Genomic DNA, 17,311 nt, shown 5'->3' with positions numbered 1-17,311 from the left:
AACTTCATAATGCAGGATATTGCTATGACATTGCATTTTTAAATAGGATATGCTGGACCGTGTTTCTCTGCTGTGCCCCGTCTTCTTGTTGCATTATGACCTAGTTTACATTAGCATTTCCCTATAATTTTCTTACTTATATCCAACTTTATACATGATTACTTGTTTAATAATGCTTGTGCCTTGACATTTGATTTTACTTTAGGCTCCTTCACCTGATATAGTTGTTTCAGAGCTGACTCATGCATCTGGAGAAGTCAGTGAGATAGTGTTTTCTTGCTCGGTGCTTGGTGCGATGACCATTCTAGAGATGGTTGACGCCCATCATTCAAGGATTTAATCTGGTTACTGACAACATAACCCCTCGAAAGCTATGGACTCTGATGTGGGTGGTGAGTTGATTTTTGTCTGGTATGGTGTTATTGACTATCTTATCATTGACGGTTTGGCTATGAATCTAGTTGAAAGTTCAATATCACATTGAAGCATGACACCCACCGGGTGAGAAATTTGTATGATAGGTACAGACAATTGATGTGAATGACACCTATAAAGAAGATAGATTCAAAAGAATCTTAATTCCCTTAGTGTCATGGTCTAAACGTAATTTATCTGCTTATGACAGTGTGAAGTCTTAGATGAAATTTTGTGTTAGCTTTCTCTGTTTTGAATATAGATCAACGATGATTTCTATTTCTTGCATCAATATCTTCATCGGTAGTATCTTCCTTTTGTAATGCTTAATCAAATTAATAACGGTGTCTCACCCGCACCTTGAAAACTGCAGGTTGTTTTCGTGACATTTTTCCTTAGTTCCATCCTTGATAATCTGACATCTACAATAGTCATGGTTTCTTTGTTGCGGAAACTAGTACGCCCTTCGAAATACCGCAGGTATGTTATGCGACGGTGTATTCTGTTTCGGTTCCGAGCTTTGCTTGATAATAATATAAACTGCAGTAGGCTTCTAGGAGCTGTCATCGTGATAGCAGCAAATTCCGGTGGTGCTTGGTCTCCTATTGGTGATGTTACTACTACCATGCTAGATGGTCAAGTATCCACATTCCAGACTATGAAGGTGATTTCGTAATTCTAACACAAACACATTTAGATTAAATTTCGTTCTTTTATGATTTGATTTTATCCTAATATAAATTAAATTCGATTTCATTGCTAACAGGGTTTGTTCATACCTTCGATTGTTTCTCTATCTGTTCTACTGCCGCTTATGTCTAGGTATGTTTCTTGCATGAGCAAGACGATATTACCTTTAACTTGATGAAATATTGACGAGATGATGGGTGTTTTATTTCCTCATTCAGCGAAGTAAACGGGGAAAGGACAAGCTCTCCCATTGTTTTTGCATCTGAACAAATGGCTCCGGGAGGACAACTTGTTTTCTTTGTGGGAATCGATGCTTTGATTTTTGTTCCGGTGTTCAAGGCCTTTAACTGGTTTGCCCCCTTTTATGGGCATTTTGTTTGGCCTCGGAGTTCTTTGGATTCTGACCGATGCTATTCTTTACGTCATTTGTTGTATATTTGATATATCTGAGTTGTACTTCTCGCCTAGAAGCAGCAGGTCTTCTTCGGCAGTTGGCGAATTACTTCGACGCTCATATTCCTAATGTTGAACTGATTCCAAGTGCAATAGGAGTTATGTCAGCAATTATTGACGATGTCCCACTCATCGCAGCAATAATGGGAATGTATGATCTCACCTCGTTCTCCCAGGATTCAGAGTTTTGGCAACTTGTTGCCTATTGTGCTGGTACCGGCGGATCCCTGCTAGTTATCGGGTCTGCAGCGGGAGTTGCATATGAATGGAAAAAGTCGATTTCTTTTGGTATTTCCGGAAGGTAATTCCCACACTTGGTTAAGGAAAACAAGAAACAAAAAAGATGATCGGTTTGCTTTGAAGATTTGTTTTGTTGCAGGTGAGCGGTTTTGCTTTTGCCGGTTATGCTGCCGGTATCGCTGCCTATTTAGCGGTTAATAACATTCACATTTCCTTACCCTCAACCTTAGCTCAGGTTCATTTCTTTCTGGTTCATAAATTTTACAACCATATTTACAATTCAAGAAAATTTGAGGGAATAAAAGGTTTAGATAGTCGAAGCCGTCTCGTGTATCGTCCTCAGACATTACCACCATTCTTGTCCGAGACGTAAAGACCGTGAATTATGTTGATAGTATTGTATGCATGCGAAGAGTGAAGGGACTTCACTGATCATCTTTAACAATTCTTCGAAATTGAAATGGTCTCAGCTCTGTTAGCACTGGCAGGGAAGCGAAGCAGCGTCCTCAAATGACCGAGCCCATGAACCTTTGGTGCTCCTATGGCACCGGCGCATAAGGATCGTGAGCTTTAGCTACATGGCGAGTTCCAAGTTCGAACACCAAAAGAGACAATTTATAATTAGCTAAACAAATTAGTAAATCATTTTAACCTGAACATTTATAATTAGTAAAGAATTATGACTAATGATATCATATTTTTATCATGCACGGACTTCGTCAACCTAATAATAATTTTAATAATATTTATTATTTATCATATTAGTGTTGGCGTTGGATGTAACAATAAGACATGAAAATACAAAATAATTTAGATTTAAAAATATATTTTAAAATGCTACAAATGAGCTCCGCTTGTTGGCTTGAGTTAAATATAGGGTAAACTAATCTCATATCACTTAACTATGGGTAAATTTTATTTTAATCAATGATCTTTTTTATGGTTGCAAAGGGAGAAGTGACTAGAGATCTCTTTCGACCATTAACGCCGTGTATTTGTCGAGCAGTAGTTGCAGACCAGTTGTTGGTTGTCCAAGGATATCCAAATCGAGCCTACGAGAGCGACCGAGGCGGGCCAGCGAGTCATCAATGACATTCCTCTCACGGCTGATGTAATAGATTCGAACCCTCCACTGACGCTTTAACAGGTGACGGATTCTGCGTACAATCGAAGGTCCATGGTCTTTAGGTGAGCAGTTTAGGATTCTCACCGCTTCAGAACTGTGAACTTCGATCTCAATGCTTCTAGCTCCACTCTCCCATCGAACAATATTCCGAACAAAGCCAGTAATCCATCTTCCTTCACTGTCTCGAATGAGACCACCACCAGCTGCTTCGTCGGTTCTGGAGTTAACCGAACCATCAGTATTTATTCTCAATACTCCAACGTCAGGGGGGCTCCATTGTTGCGGTGCGCACCTCTGATTGAGTCTGTCGAGGGTTTAGGGTTTAAGTGTCATGCTACTTGATTATTTAAGTGTTAACAAGTAAAGTGGTCATGGCGACAAAATTAAAAATTTAATGGTCAAAATTAAATCTACTTAAAGTTAAGTTGTCATGGGTGTAATTTACCCTTAAATTTAATGCCGCTGCTATTAATACCCATCACCAACAAACATCATTGACCTCTCTTCAATGGGGTGGCTCTGTTTCTTCACCATCATTGCAATCTCATGTGTTTCCAGAGGGAAAACGGAGCATCGTCCCACGGCACCGGACCTGGATTTTCTGACACAACACCTCTTGGTCTCAGCCAAGGAGCCGGAGTTCTTGGGTTGGTTAAAGAGGGTCAGAAGGAGAATCCATGAGTACCCGGAGTTGGCTTTTCAAGAACACGAGACTGGTCGACTTATAATGTCCGAATTGGACATGCTCGGGATCGACTACACATGGCCTGTTGCTGAGACAGGAATCGTGGCCTCCGTCGGATCTGGGGTTGAGCCCTGGTTCGGTCTTCGAGCTGACATGGACGCCCTTCCTATCCAGGTTTCCTTTTCACTCCTCTTAGTAAACTATCCCACAGAAGGAAAATTTCCAGAGAATGTCTTCTTCTTTATTAATACGTAGATATGGTATAGAACCTATGTTATTTAAAGCTTGATTGAATGCCCGATATGGTATCTGCCTAAAAAATATGTTGGCTTAATTGGTTTTACGTTCTACTGGTAAGTCGTATCCCATCGAACATTGTCGACGGTTCATAGAACAGACAACGTCTCGAGATTCAAGCCCCGAGCGCAAATGTTTTAACGTCCGACTTAATATTTTGAAGGAAATGGTGGAGTGGGAGCATAAGAGTAAGAACAAAGGAAAGATGCATGCTTGTGGGCACGATGTTCATGTGACGATGCTGCTAGGAGCAGCCAAGTTACTTCAGCGCAGGCGACATGATTTGAAGGGCACGGTTAAGCTTGTTTTTCAACCCGGGGAAGAGTCTTATGCCGGTGCTTATCATATGATTAAAAACGGTGCAGTCGATAATGTCCGGGCCATATTCGGCTTACACATCTCACCGAAATTGCCCACAGGAACTGTCGGGTCCAGACCCGGCCCTCTACTTGCTGGCTCAGCCAGGTTTCAAGTTGAAATCCAAGGGAAATCAGGGCATGCAGCTCAGCCTCATACGACTAGAGATCCGGTACTTGCTGCATCGTTTGCTATCCTTGCCCTCCAACAGCTAATTTCTCGAGAGATGAATCCTCTCGACCCCTATGTAAAAGCTCTCTCCACATTCATTTATTTTCATTCACAATATTCGAAAATCGATATCCGACATTATCCATTTTCACCGAACCACAGGTTGTCTCGATAGGGTTCGTTCAAGCCGGTCATGCCGCAAATGTAATCCCGGAAACAGCAACTTTTGGAGGCACATTTCGGAGCATGACCAATGAAGGCTTGTCTTATCTGCAACAGAGGATCAAACAGGTCAGTATTGTGTTTTTAAGGACAAATTTGAATTTATAGTGTTGATGTTTATGTACTTACAGGTGATCGAGGCTCAAGCGACAGTACATCGATGTACCGCAACCATAGACTTCTTTGAGGAAAAAATGAGACCTTATCCTGTAACCATCAACGATGAATCGATGTATGAACACGCGAAAAGGTCGGGGAATCTGTGGTTGGAAAATCTAATGTAGTACTGATTCCGACGACGATGGGAGCAGAAGATTTCAGCTTCTATGCAAATCAAATGGCGTCTGCCTTCTTCATGATAGGGACGAAAAACGAAACACGAAAATCGAACTACGGACTGCACTCACCGTACTTGATTATTGACGAAGATGTTCTTCCCATTGGAGCAGCCTTCCATGCTGCAGTAGCCATATCTTACTTGGATAATCATGGTGTCTTTAAAGCTCAATAAGTTACTATTGTTAGGACGAAGACTCATAGAAGTGTAAACGACGGACCAAAATGAACAATAAATCTCGAACATTAATTATAAAATAAAGGGTTAACTATACCACATATCCTCAAACTAGTGTCATCATTTTAAATTTGTCCCTAAACATAGAATGAAAATTATATTTTAGAGATGAAATTAAAATATTTAAAAGTTTAAAGATCAAAAATCATAATTTAAAGATTAAAGTAAAATATTAAAAAAATTCACTGACTAATTTAAAATCAAAATCAAAATTCAAAGAAATGTAATATAATTAACTTTAAAATAAATAAATAACATAATTACTATTTTGAATAGATAAAAATAATTACTTATTTGAAATTAATAGATAAATATTTCATTAACCTATTATAATTAAATATTTTTTTTCTTGTTGCCCTCTTGGTTTCCTATAGCTTTATCCCGACTAATTCGAATTCATATGCTGGTTTTGATGGGTGAGTCTCTCAACGGAGAGTTTTTGTATACACTAAGATTCGAACTCGAAATTTACTCAAACAATATCAAATTGTTTACCACTTAAACTAACTCCGTTGATTATAATTAAATAATTTTGTTTGTTGTATGTACTTTTATTTCTACTGTTATATAATTTATGTTTTTAATAATATTTAATTAAAACCACACCTTAACGTAACAACCATATCATAAAAGATTTTAAAGTCATTGTAGTATTATAACAATATATGTAACTTTAAAATATTATAATTTTTATAAAATAAATTGCATCCCATCAATATATTACATAAAATTTACAACATACATCATAATCATAATTTGATAATATGATTCCATTTTTTTTTTTTTTTGTAACTTAATGATATGAAATGATTTATTGTGTTTGAGTCCGGATATAATATGGACTAATGTAGGAATAGTAGTCAAACACAGGGACTAAAGTGAACCGAAATACATATTTAGGGTAAAGAAACCTGGGGACTAATATGAGAAAAGTAGCCCAACTCAGGGACTAGATGAATCTTTATCCCTATCGATTTAAACAAATGTCACTGGCACTTCACGACCGTGTCACCGGTACTGCGTACACACCGTCTAATCATCATGCAAATGCTATTGGTGCCGGCAACTCGCTCCGGCTTTTCTGTGGTGGCGGCGAGGCCCTTTCCTCCCCTCACCGTCGCCAGGCCCCGCTCACTTCTCCTCCTCCAAATTCTCTCTCTTCACTGGAAACTACAAACCGAAGCAACCATTCTCCCCGCTAGCTTCTTGGAATCTTCTCGATGTTAAAAAATCTAAGCTTCTTTTGAGCAGGGTGTCTTCTTCCTCAGTTTCTTCTCCTAGTTTTACCTCCCCTAATGATGATGCTGACAAGGCAAAGCTCGCTCAGGTATTCCCTCACTCTCTTTATCTTAATTTCAGACTCTCCCTTTTTCAATCGATTCAAAAACTTCATTGGGTTTGATTTATTTGTTGCTGAAGTTTCAAGGGTTTCTGCTCTTTGGTTTAGCTTGGTCAATTTTTTTCTGATATTATCTTCTGGGTAGTAAATAAATCTTGAAAAGGCAAAAGAAATGCAACCAGAAACCACATTGTTCTTGTAGTCAGTAGCACTAAGACCCAGTAAAAAGCTACGAACATCAGGACTAATAGCATGCTCTGGGTTAATTTTGGATTTTTTTAGGGTGGGGGGTGGCATTAATGGACTGTAAATGAAGGGTCTGTTTGTTTTGAGGATTTGTTAGGATGAGGATTTTGAGTTGAACTGGTGCAGGTTGCGAAGAGGTTAGAGACCACATCGAGGTACTTTAAGCGATTGGGGAATTTAGGGTTTTGGGGGCAGCTAGTTTGCACGGTGGTGTCAGCAGTGATACTTTCGTTCTCGGTTGTGGCTGGGAAAATTACATCGCCTGCTACTTTTTATGCTACCGCTGGTGGAATTATAGCTGCGTTCATATCGGTTTTTTGGTCATTTGGTTATATTCGGCTTTCTGAGAAACTCAAGAGGACTTCTAATGATCCTTCAAAGGTATTGTGAGTTGAACTTATGTTAACAGTTTAAAGTGTTTGATTCATTATTTACAGTGATCCTTCAAAGGGCAAACTTTTTGTTTTGTTTGCTTTTATGTTTATTTATTAGGAGAAAAACTAACATGTTTAAATTGTACCTTGTTCTTAATGTATTCCGCGCATGCACCTAATCGAATTTTGACTATATATTCAGCTATGAATTTAATGTAATTGATGGTCATTTTAAACTCCAGAGTTTGAGAGTTGAAGATGAGCAATCCATTTTAATATATTCCGTGCACGAACCTAATTGTACCTTATTTCCTTGCTTGAATTAGAATTGTAGACATAGTGATCCATTGGAGCTAGATCTAGATTACGCTCACCTATCATGTGTAGGATTATTCAGGAGTTTGAAGGATTAGTTTATGGTTAGGCATGTGGCCAAATTCGGGGCTTATTTTGATCTTTATTAATACTTGTTGCCGCATTCAACTTCTGCTAAAAACTTTTCCCGTGAGTTTCAGGCTCCTCCACGTGCCGATGTTGTGAAAAGCTTGAAAAACGGTATAGTGCTGAATCTTTTAGGAATGGGTGCTGCTATTCTTGGCATGCAAGCAACCGTGGGCTTACTGGTTGCAAAGGCTCTTACCTCTTCAACAACTCCTTATTATCAAGGAATTGCTCCCGGCTCTAGTCCGGTTCTTGCCTTGGATGTATTCTTGGTGCAGGTACTTAATCTACTTTGATCTATAGAATTTAACTGAATTGAGATCCATGTTTTTGAATTTGAGGGTTTAGTAGAAGAAAATAATGGAAGTCGTAAAGCTTAAGTTTACTTGCCAGTGATGCTTCGTAGTGTTTCATGTAAAGAGTTAGACTGACCAGCTAGATTGATAGCAGCTAATCGTGGATTCCTTGAAGAATATGGTTCTCCATGTAAATGCATGTAAATTTAGAGGTGTTTTGATACACGTACTAATGAAAATCAAAGTTTGCTTTTCACCGTGCTTTTCACCGTGCTTTATTTTACTAAAATGTAGGAACATTTATGCTTACTGATCAAACACAAACTTGTAATGGGGAATAACCTTGGTTAGTGCATGGCCTTACATATATCTTGCTCGTGCAGGCATCGGCCAACACCATCCTTTCACATTTTCTGGGGCTGGTGTTCTCGCTCGAACTGTTGCGGTCGGTAACGTTGCCTAATATAGAGACTATTCCAATTCCCAAGATTGCGTAAGTTCTGTCCTTCTCAGTAAATATCATGAACTGAAGCTCTTCTGCTGGAACATGATTTTGTGGCCGAACTGTTGAAATGTAGAATAGTTGAATATGAATTTGCATCTGATGGGTGTTTCACAAGCCATCCTTCGCATTTTTTTGATAAATGCATCTACCAACATGGGGCAACATTCACAAGTTCTCATTATATCCGAAGTCAAACAAAGTCCGACCGTAAATGGTGGTGAAACTCTCCCAGTATTGTTTTTTAATCCACAAGATTTAAACTCGAGATTTTGTTTGAGGGACATCGAACTCTTTACAACTTGACCCCGACAGTCATCGATAACGGAACATTTTATTACCATATTATCTTTTAACATATACTAAGATACTCCTACAGAGTAGAACAAGACACCAATGGAGAAATCTTTGTTTACACCCAAATAAACATGTAAAAACACATCAACAAGAAGTTTACATCTTCCCAGGAGTATAAATTATCAAGGTTGGTTCAACTCCTAAAGATCGATAACTCGAACACCGTCCAAAAACCGAATCTCGTGCCACCCCAGTAACACCTAACCACTGAATACCCTGTAAAAAATACATATGCTTTAAGGCAACAGAGGCAACAGGAAGCAACAAGTGAATCCTACAATTGCTTTAGAAGGGCTGCAGCCATAGAGATGTAAGCAGAAAGCATAGATAAGGAAGAAAATTTACCCTATTGCATCTTCTATTCCGTGTTTGAGGGCAAAGGGATCTTCCTTAATACCGACTCATCGATTTTCATATATTGCTTTTGAATGATTCTGTGTGTTGCATGAAGCTTCTCGTCGATGAAGTGCTGGTACTTATCATATACCACCGGAACCGATAGACTAAGAATAACTCCTACAAAACATCAACAAAATAAGCACGAATGAAAAACGAATAATCCAAACATACAAGGTCTCATAAAACTCACCGATATAGACCAGAGTGAGGAACTTGAAGAGAGTACCGATGTATGACACCAACCACAAGCCGACAGCGACCTACACAGCGGATACATTAACAAACTTGTCGAGAATAGACAATACATGTACTAACAGAAAGGCAAAGGTCAACCTTAAGAAAAGATTTCAAATCTCTACCGATTGCAATATCATGTGCAATAGCTAATGTATGATTGATCCATAGGTGTAATTCATCAGCAACCACTCCAACAGTCTGCTCAGAGATCTCTAAATCAGGAAGGGTCGGTAAAGGTCTACATTATAAAGGAGAACAAACATGTTAGTTCATCAACTACTTGTGCTTTGAGTCTTTGGTTGACACTTATTCCGAGTTCCATCATCGGACAACTCCCGCCCCTACCCTTTATCGAAAAAGAAGAAAGAAATCCCAAACATGAATGCAGTGGAATACATGAAAAGTTACCAGAACAAGGAGAATGAGGAAGGTTAAAAATGGGGCAAACCTGTTGAGAAGGGAAGCAGATTTGGCCCAGAGGAAGAGAATAACAAGAAGGAGCAATAGTACATTGGCCACGAAAGACAAGAAATTATAACCTGCTCTTTCGAAAAGGTACCACAGCATCGTTGATGAGGACAGCAGCATCAAAGCTCCGCTGCATGAGTTTCTCCACAACAGCACATCGGCAACTACCAACAACCACAGTGCATAAATAAAATCAAACCTCGAAAACCAAATAATGCTTTGCTGAATATATATATATATATATATAGAGAGAGAGAGAGAGAGAGGAGACCCATGCCACCACCAAGAACTTGATGAACTGATACGCGAGGAGTAAGGTGGGAATTCGCCATGGGAGATGGCTGGTTTAGTTTCTTCTGCAATTGATTTTTCTAGAGAGGAAAGAAAGGAAACGGACATTGTAATCACCGACATGATTGTTATTGTAATATCTCGATTCTTATCCACGGGTTTGAAAGGTTTGAGTTGTTGGTAGACATAGTAACCATATAAAAACTCTTAAATGAAAGAAAAATCATGCAGAGCACATATAAAATGGTTTGATCACTCGATCATGTATAGCACGTATCCATCAAACTATTCAAAAAAAACTTCATGTATAGCACGTATAAATTCTGGATATTTGTAAGGGAAGGACTTGAAAACAATCAGTGTTCTTGCCTTGAAATAAAGTCGAAGATAATATGAACTCTTTTAAGACTTAATTTTGGTTAAGATGCAGATGTATTCATCCATCAAAACAACAATCGTTTTTTACAGGCATCATACACCAAATACGCATACAGTATCACTCATCCCTTCTTCAAACTTGTAATGATAAAAAAATAGCTGAATCATCGACTGATTCGATGTCGGCATCAAACATTAGCTTCTCAACAGTTCTCACCAGAAATAGCGACAATTCATGTGAAGAAAAGTTCATAAGAAAACAAAGGTAGATTCAAGAGTGGGCAAAGGTTATACCAAACTAATGTCATCATTAAAGTAGTATTCAGCGACCCTTTACTCTCGAAACAGATATCTTCCTGTTTTTTTATATAGATTTGTCATGGATTCTCATGACCTAGAACATTATTCAAGTAGTAAGTATACTTCTTAAGCCAACAAAATTCCAAAGTACACAACAGCATCAGATGAATTCACTTGATATGTTTTTGGTGTCAGAAATCAATTTAATATTTCAAAACCTTTTTTTTTTCCAAGTTACATTTCCCTTGGGCCTCATGCCTTCACTTCTAGTTGTTGGTATTTCTAGTTCCTTCAAATCGGAGGCAACGTTCACAAGATGAAGGTTGAAGCATGAATATCAAGCAAATGTTTGTTCATTGTGCTGCTGCTTCATCATGTTCAGAGTCAGCTTCACCGTCAGAAGACTCTTCCTTCTTTTTCTCTCCTCCCTCAGCACTCGTTTTCATCTTCTTCTCCATCTTCCTTTGCTTTTTCTTTTGGCGTTTCAGGCGTTTCTTTGCTGTCCGTTCCTCACCAGCTTTCAATCTTTCTTCCCTTCTCATGTTAAACTCAGCTATTTCCTTCCTTTTCTGGTAGTCAACATCCATTCTCGCAAGCCTGTCTTGCTCTTTTCGTCTCATTTGGCGATACTATTGCAACAGACAAAAAACTTCTTTTGAGGCCAGGAAATAAACGAACACTAGAAGACTAGGAACTCATCTAATATACCCAGATTGTCCAAACAATTATAGGCCATACGCTTAATACTACTTGAGAACATGCATATACTTTATGACATTATCATATGCAGCACGAATCTAAAAGCAACAAAATAAGTTCCATTATAAACCGAAACGATGATTCGGTGTTACGGAAATTTACGGACTTGGGTGACTAAATTTTAGGCCGAATCAACAATACTATATTCAATTTCTCTTTTTTGGATATTTTTCTATAGTATAGTGGAGTTCACAGACTGAGTAAAAGGGAAAGGGTCAAATATACAGAGATTAAAATCCTAAATCTGTTGAATGCTACTCTTAAGGACTAAAAACCAACATTTCCATAAACTCTAAAGATACCTAGGACAAACCGGTTAACAACCAATTAAATTTTGCACACGAAATAACCATTTAATCAGCCAATTTACGAACAGAGCAGGTAACAGTTAAGATTTAGCAGGCAAACCATAAAAAAGCAAAAAAAAAAAAAAAAAACAAATTGAGAGTAGAGAGCTAGAGTTGATTAGAAAAACCTGGTGGAAATCACCGGACCCGGAACCAGCAGAACTTCCGGAGGTATTGTTAACACGGACGGGAACATTCTCTATAATGCGGCGGAGCTTCACCTCCAAATCCTCTTCCTCCTCCTTGAACACCGGTTTCTCGTACTCCACAATCGCCGTCGATGCAGTCAGTGGAGGTCGAGGCGGAAGACCTGATTTCGGCTCGGCTACCGCCAACTGGGTCTCGCCGTCCTTTGGATAGCCCGTCGACATTACGTGGCAAAACCCTAACAATTTTGGATTTGGTGTTTCTTGGCAGAATTGTGATTTCTTCGTCTCTATTTTATTCAAGGCAACGGTTCGAGGTTTTTTTCAATAATAATAATAATAATAAGTTAAATTACACGAATAATCCCTTATATTTTCGATAACAAAAATAGAGGCCTTCAATAATAATAAGCGCCTAAAAATTAAAATATATATATATATATATATATACACTTTAAATATATCATTGATTGGGCTTATTATAGGCCTTCTATTATTTTGGGCTATTTGATGGATTGTTAAATTTCTACAAACCGAAAACATAAAGAGTCCATTACATTTAAAGAAAATAAAAAAGCTTAATCATCTGGTTAAATTTTGCTTTTGGTCCTTATACTATATTCATATTTACTGTTTAGTTCTACAATGTTAATTTGATAAACTTAATCCTCTTATTTTTATAATGTTGTTAATTAATTTAGAAAGGTCAACTTATGTTAAATGAAAGTTTAAGGGTTGAATCTCAAATCAAATGTAATAGAAAGAGTAAAACCATTAATTTACCAAACCATTTCTTCTCATAAAACAAATGGTATTACGTTTTTATGGTATATTAAAAATAGAAATAGTCAACCTTGATTCCACAAATTTAAAAACTGGGCTAAGATTCAGGATGGCAAACGGATATAATTTTGTGGATTTCATATCGTATTCGTTCTAATTGGGGCGGTGATGGATATAATTTTAGTGGGTAGTGGACGGGTTTATATTTAAAAAGTGGTACCCGTTGCGGGTAGTGGGCGAGTGATGAGTTTGAGACCTTACCTGCCCCGTATCCGCCTGCCCTACATCCGTCAGCCCACTAAATATCCATTAAATTTTGGACTATTATGAATTTAGGTATAATTTTAGAGACTAATTTATAAATATTAATATTGTATAAGATATAACTTATAATTTAACCAAATATTAAGTATAATTTTAGAGACTAATATTATGTTTTTTAATGGACGTATTTGTTTTATATTTGTTGCTTATGTATAACTTAAGGTTGCTGTTAGGCATATCTAGCCGAGTACGTCTCCAATTTAGTAGTGGGTGTTGGGAATGGTGGTGGATTTAAAAATATTCGGTGGGTATGGGGATAGAGGAGAGGTATCCATATCCAACCCGCCCGTACCCGCCCGTTTACCATCCTAACAAAGATCAGCTGATCAAGGTCTCGGTTTGCAGCTCTTGAGGAAATTCAAGAAACGGACAAGTTTGTTCCCAGCCAATTAATCGATGCACCTGTCGCGGAAATTCAAAGTAGAGGAACTACTCCTGTTGGAATTGAGAATACTAAGATAAATTCTCGATTTTGAGTTCAGTAGGCAAGGAGCGACTCGACAACAAGCTAGGGATAAGAATGATGAAACCAGTAGAGTCTCATTGACCCCGCTTCACTTGAACAATAATGCAGCAGTGGTTTCAACAGGAAAGGTTATTTCCGCTACATCTTCTATAAGAAAGGATAGACATGTTGCAGTTCATGTCGTTGAAAACGACGAAAATCAATTGCCACGGGATCAAAATATACGAATTTTACAAAGAACTTCTAGAGATGCTCTTCCGAAAAATGTGAACAAAGGGCTGGCGGGAGTTAAAAGGGCTGACACGGAAGGGATTAAAAACGTAGAAAAAAGAGGAACGGGGTTCAAGCAAACCAGTTCTAGCGGAGTGGATGTCGGCAATGACATCTGAGTTAAACCAAGCTGAGCATTCTGTTGCGCTTTCGGGTCTAGACCAGGGGCAGAATCTGGGGGGCTCTTCGGAGCTGGTTCAATGGCGTGAAAACACCATGTTCGATCAGTTAGAGTCTGCTGAAATGCAGGTTTAATCTTGCTCTCTTTTTCATTTCTTTTTAATGACTAGGATCATTTTTTGGAATGCCCAGGGTGCTCGAGACCTTGTTTTTAACCGATACTTTAAGGTATTAGTGGATCACCAAATACCGGATATGGTAGCTTTGTTGGAACCCCGAATTAGCGAGAAAGGTGCTGATGATTTTAGTCGGAAGTCTGGCTTTGAGTTCTCTTACAGGATTGAGGCGATGGGTTTTTCAGGCGGTATTTGGTTGCTTTGGAGAAATTCTGTCAAGTTCACTATTCTTGCTGTCTCTCGGCAATAAATTCATGGGATATGCTCTTTTCCGGATGGGGGTGGTAGCTTCTTCATTACCTTTGTCTATGCGAGCCCTGTTGGTGGAATTCAAGGTCGTTTATGGAATCAATTGAAAGCCTTGGAACCTGATGGTAATTGATAATGGGTTACCGGGGGAGTTTAATGTTATTGGTAGCCATGTGGAGCGACAAGGGGGTCCCAGCGCCGTAGTGGTACGAGATACACTAGGAAACGGGGGTCTCTATCCCAGCGCTTGGATAGATGCATTTGTAATGAATTTTGGTATAATCATTTCAGTAAATCGGAGGTGCTTCACTTTCAAAATTTGGGTTCAGATCATCGTCCTCTTTTACTTGATTTGGGGATTAGTAAACCGGGTGTTCGGAATCGGCCTTTCTGCTACATTGATGCTTGGAGCGAACATTCAGATTTTACTAATATGTTGAGTGCGACTTCGAAGAGCGATAAAAACATTCATGAAGATATCATGGAATTCCGAGCTAAAAGCCGACAATGGAATAAGGATGTTTGTGGACACATTGGTAAACGGAAATATTTGTTGTTGGCTCGTATCAGAGGCATCGAAAAGTTAATGAGGATTCGAATAATCCGTATATTTTGGAGTTAGAGGAGGCGCTCAAAAAAAGAACTCAGCTTGGTCCTTACTCAATAGGAGTGCTTTTGGCACCAAAAAGCGCGTAGTCGACAATGGTCTGTCGCAAACATAGCAGGATCGTATCTCTTCTTCACCAATGATTTAATGTTGTTTGCTGAGGCTGATATGTCACAGCTTGGTGCAATTAAAGAGGCCCTTGATTGCTTTTGTCAAGATTCTGGACATCGGGTTAGTGTCGCGAAAACTCAAATTTATTTATCAAGAAATTGTTCTCCGACAATGAGAGGAAATATTGCTCGAAACTTTTGAGTACGAGGAAGTTAAAGACCTAGGCAAATATTTGGGTGTTCCATCGTTGCATAGTAGAGTTATCAAGGCCACTTATGGGTATTTACTTGATCAAATGAACCAACGGGTGGGTGGCGAGAACCTTATCCCTTGCAGGGCGTATTAGACTTAAGGCTGTTCTCCAGGCCATTCCGGGATATTTATGCAGTCAACATGGATTCCAAGAGGTTTATGTGATGAGATGGAGAAATTTATTCGTCATTTTATCTGGGGTACGAGTAGAGGTAATGCTGGTATTTCGCTTGTGAAATGGGACACGATGAGAAAACCGACTGCAAAAGGAGGCGTGGGCATGCGACACTTATTACATCAAAATATGGCCTTCTTGATGACGATTGGTTTTCAGCTGGCAACTAAATCGGAGAAGCTATGGGTGCAAATTATCAGGACAAAGTATAAATGGGAAGATCCTTTACCTTTTGATCTTCAAGGTTCTAATGGATCTCGACTTTGGAAGGGTTTACAGTGCATTTGGAGTGACTTCAATGAGAGTATCTCTTGGAATATCCATGACGACAAAAGTACGGATTTCTGGTACGATCACTGGCTAGCAAAAAGAGAATCGTCTTGTGTTCTCCTATAGAGGCTCTATCTCCCCGACCCCGATCCCGGTTTGTGATATGGCCTTGCCTTATGGGTCTTGGGATTGGGTGAAGCTCTTGCCTTTGCTTCCTGATCACATACTTCAGTGTATCGCGGCTGTGCGACATCCTTAGGTGCAGAATGGACCGGATACTCCCGGATGGAGATGGGAGGATGACAATCGCTTTTCGAATAAATCTGCTTATAATTTTCTCACTCAAATAGAGGAGGGCGAAAATCAGGAAACTAGAAGTGCCTCGGAGTGTGAGAGTTTTCATTTGGTGTGCGAAGCATGATCGACTGCTTACCAATGTCGAACGTGTAAGGCGCCATCTCTCCAACACGACTGACTGCCAGATTTGCGGTAGAGGAGCAGAAGACTTGAACCGTGTTTTTCGGCACCATAAATTAGCTAGCATGTTTTGGCCGAGGGTGATCCGTAGTTCCTTTCCCTCCCCTACCAGGATTGGCTTGACCAAAATTTACGCCCTTTAGGTAGGTTCTCTAACGCTGATGGGAATTGGTCGATTCGTTTTGTTGTTTTTTGTTGGCATCTATGGAAACATAGGTGTAATGTTATTTTGGACCCTGCGTATGTGGAAAGGGAGGATTTTATTGTTCGATGTGATCGCTTTATATATTAGATTTTGCTAGCTAAAGAGTTGAAGTCGATATCGATCAGGATAACAACCGGCACTCCTTTATCGTGGGTTCGTCCTCCTCTTGGTTGGATCAAGGCCAACTCTGATGGTGTAGTGAATCTTAAACGGTGGAGTCCCATTAAATCATTAACAGAGTGGTACAATTGAACGTAAAACTAAATGTTAGTGCTAAAATTTTCAAAATTAAAAAATTAGTGGTATAAACGAGTTAATGCTTAAAGTTTGAAGGTATCTGATATATTTTACCCATATATTTAAATAGTTATACCTTTTGGTAGTATGTAGTTCTTTTAAACGACGATATTGTTTTTTAGTGACGACAGTTTTCTCGTATAGTGATAGTGCTGCCCAAACGACAATGCTATTTAGTGACGACACCTTCAATCGATAATGCTTTTTTACCGACATTTCTTGATGAATGAACTTTTGGGGGGTAAATTTAGGGAGGATACTGTATTAAGTATATGTGTTTTTTTTTTAAACTTGGATTTGAATATATTTGTTATATTTTAAAATTTGAATGAATCAAACTATTATTGTTATTCTTTAATATATCGGGTTCGAGCATCAGTAATACTAGGAGTATGAGTGTTTAATGTCAAATGATTGAGA

The 17,311-nt window shown here is 38.8% G+C and overlaps 4 protein-coding genes and 2 pseudogenes across 4 annotated transcripts; 3 read left to right on the top strand and 3 right to left on the bottom strand.

The window, feature by feature from the left end:
* The first annotated feature begins 136 nt into the window (after positions 1-136).
* LOC120214896 lies at positions 137-2,453 on the top strand (annotated as a pseudogene).
* A 305-nt stretch (positions 2,454-2,758) lies between these two features.
* On the bottom strand, positions 2,759-3,415 carry LOC120215031. Its single transcript, XM_039212831.1, has 2 exons — positions 3,399-3,415; positions 2,759-3,140 (listed from the first exon to the last, which is right to left on the bottom strand). The coding sequence occupies exons 1-2, from the start codon at positions 3,413-3,415 to the stop codon at positions 2,759-2,761; spliced, it is 399 nt and encodes a 132-aa protein (XP_039068762.1).
* Position 3,416: 1 nt separating this feature from the next.
* On the top strand, positions 3,417-5,263 carry LOC120215015 (IAA-amino acid hydrolase ILR1-like 3). Its single transcript, XM_039212822.1, is given in 5 exon segments — positions 3,417-3,782; positions 4,069-4,509; positions 4,596-4,724; positions 4,787-4,901; positions 4,904-5,263. Coding segments are annotated over 5 exon segments (1,299 nt in total). The 5' UTR covers positions 3,417-3,431; the 3' UTR covers positions 5,167-5,263.
* A 986-nt stretch (positions 5,264-6,249) lies between these two features.
* On the top strand, positions 6,250-8,548 carry LOC120214824 (annotated as a pseudogene).
* A 276-nt stretch (positions 8,549-8,824) lies between these two features.
* On the bottom strand, positions 8,825-10,324 carry LOC120214834 (reticulon-like protein B11). Its single transcript, XM_039212636.1, has 6 exons — positions 10,160-10,324; positions 9,869-10,052; positions 9,517-9,658; positions 9,374-9,443; positions 9,130-9,300; positions 8,825-9,000 (listed from the first exon to the last, which is right to left on the bottom strand). Exons 1-5 carry the CDS (start codon positions 10,218-10,220, stop codon positions 9,143-9,145), a joined length of 615 nt encoding a protein of 204 aa, XP_039068567.1. The 5' UTR covers positions 10,221-10,324; the 3' UTR covers positions 8,825-9,000; positions 9,130-9,142.
* A 797-nt stretch (positions 10,325-11,121) lies between these two features.
* Positions 11,122-12,416, bottom strand: LOC120214895 (PRKR-interacting protein 1-like). The gene is made up of 2 exons (XM_039212696.1): positions 12,092-12,416; positions 11,122-11,486 (listed from the first exon to the last, which is right to left on the bottom strand). Exons 1-2 carry the CDS (start codon positions 12,332-12,334, stop codon positions 11,211-11,213), a joined length of 519 nt encoding a protein of 172 aa, XP_039068627.1. The 5' UTR covers positions 12,335-12,416; the 3' UTR covers positions 11,122-11,210.
* Between the last annotated feature and the right edge of the window lie 4,895 nt (positions 12,417-17,311).

This window comes from Hibiscus syriacus, unplaced genomic scaffold, assembly GCF_006381635.1.
Source record: "Hibiscus syriacus cultivar Baekdansim isolate YM2019G1 unplaced genomic scaffold, ASM638163v2 tig00110109_pilon, whole genome shotgun sequence".
In the NCBI taxonomy this organism is placed as follows: domain Eukaryota; kingdom Viridiplantae; phylum Streptophyta; class Magnoliopsida; order Malvales; family Malvaceae; genus Hibiscus; species Hibiscus syriacus.
The sequence above is the reverse complement of the archived record's forward strand: the minus strand, read 5'-3'. Positions and strand labels throughout refer to the sequence as shown.

Coding starts and splice junctions, on each gene's coding strand:
- LOC120214834 (XM_039212636.1), bottom strand. CDS start 10,220: ATGGCGAATTCCCACCTTACTCCTCGCGTATCAGTTCATCAAGTTCTT. Junction 10,053..10,159: donor AGTTCTTGGTGGTGGCATGG/GTCTCCTCTCTC, acceptor GGTTGTTGGTAG/TTGCCGATGTGCTGTTGTGG. Junction 9,301..9,373: donor CCTCACTCTGGTCTATATCG/GTGAGTTTTATG, acceptor GATGTTTTGTAG/GAGTTATTCTTAGTCTATCG.
- LOC120214895 (XM_039212696.1), bottom strand. CDS start 12,334: ATGTCGACGGGCTATCCAAAGGACGGCGAGACCCAGTTGGCGGTAGCC. Junction 11,487..12,091: donor GGTCCGGTGATTTCCACCAG/GTTTTTCTAATC, acceptor CTGTTGCAATAG/TATCGCCAAATGAGACGAAA.